The sequence below is a fragment of the Phytophthora parasitica genome (genome assembly GCF_000247585.1).
Source record: "Phytophthora parasitica INRA-310 unplaced genomic scaffold supercont2.3, whole genome shotgun sequence".
In the NCBI taxonomy this organism is placed as follows: Eukaryota; Oomycota; class Peronosporomycetes; order Peronosporales; family Peronosporaceae; genus Phytophthora; species Phytophthora nicotianae.
The window spans coordinates 1,219,529-1,220,862 of NW_008648989.1; the positions used below are offsets into that span (position 1 = coordinate 1,219,529).

Consider the following 1,334-nt stretch of genomic DNA (forward strand, 5'->3'; position numbering starts at 1 on the left):
AAATTTCTTTGTGATGGCGTCGGGCCGGACGTTGATCTGACGTGCGCTGTTGAAACAACTCACGAAGCTGCTTGTTTGAGTGACCGCCGCCTTGCTCGCCGCAGTAATGAGGCCTAAAGGGTGAGAGACAGTCATCCGCTTCAGTCGGTTTTGGTGCGTGGAACTTGGTGAGAATGTACGGGCCGTTGTTGCTTCATCATCCTCATCACGTCTCTGGTTTCGGAAGCTAGCTCTGTGCTGGTCTGTTTCGAGGCTGCACACATGTTGCGAAATTTCCTCTTCAAGCTCGTTGCATCTCGCGTTTTCCATTGCGATGCTTTAGATCGCTTGTACTCTGCAGCGACAGCTTCCCATTCGTTTTTGGTGCTTGGTAGATGTTGTGTAGTGAGAGTCAACAAGAGTTCCATCTCACCGGTGCGGTATGTTTTTGCGCCCTGCTGCTTTGTCATCTGCATCGCATAATGTTACGTTTTCTTCTCGAACAAAATGGTACGCTTCCAGGTCTGTCGTTAACTTACCTGCGTTCCCCTGCTCCACTTTCGAAATGGCGCAAGAAGTGAATTAGAAGGTCTCAATTGTGTACCCATTTAGAAAACGGTACTATTTACCTAATTTTAACTTTAATCCTAGCCTCAAATGGTAAAAACTATAGTAAGACGATTGAACCTGCATCATTAGGCCGAGGTTAATCTTCCTGACCTTCCCAGCTTAGCTGGCTAAATCGAGTCGTGAGCTGGCAAATTGCTCCTCCATACGCCTTAAGGTTGGTGTAGCCGTTGATGCAAACGATTTGCCCCGGGGGAGGAAGAAACTCTGAGTCGATCTCCGCACTCCACACCGTGGCGGTCAGTAACAGCGAATCGACCTCTTGAGAATTGGCTTCGTAGGGCTCACGGAAGACCTATCCGACTTTTCTTAGTAGCTCTTATTTGATTCAGTTGACTTGAAATGCATTAACGTACCTGTAGCATGTCCTCGAGGCTTTCCTGAGCGCTAGCATCAACAAAGTAAAGGCGAGCAAATTTCCACGGCTTATGCGTGTGTTCTGATACCCAGATTAACCGCATTCGAATCCGCACAGGCTTGTGTTTGTCTGCCCCAGTCAGGTGGATCATCAAGTCTACTTGACAACACGAACCAAGTACTGATGTTACGAATCTAAAATTTCTGAATTTTACGTACCGTCCACGGTGTTAATAACTCTGGATTCTTCGGTCCTGGAAACCAGCAACTGCCTCATACGCTCGTACGGGGATAGTGTCGGCCCAGCGACGCCGTTGTTAGAGCTGGGTTTGGGAAGAGTTACCTCTCGCAAAACTGTTGTCGGAGCCACC

The 1,334-nt window shown here is 48.4% G+C and overlaps 1 protein-coding gene across 1 annotated transcript; it reads right to left on the minus strand.

The window, feature by feature from the left end:
* Window positions 1-685: 685 nt before the first annotated feature.
* PPTG_21074 (hypothetical protein) lies at window positions 686-1,115 on the minus strand (the record flags this gene model as incomplete). Its single annotated transcript, XM_008895527.1, has 2 exons — window positions 686-901; window positions 963-1,115. The coding sequence occupies 2 exons, from the start codon at window positions 1,113-1,115 to the stop codon at window positions 686-688; spliced, it is 369 nt and encodes a 122-aa protein (XP_008893775.1).
* Window positions 1,116-1,334: the final 219 nt, after the last annotated feature.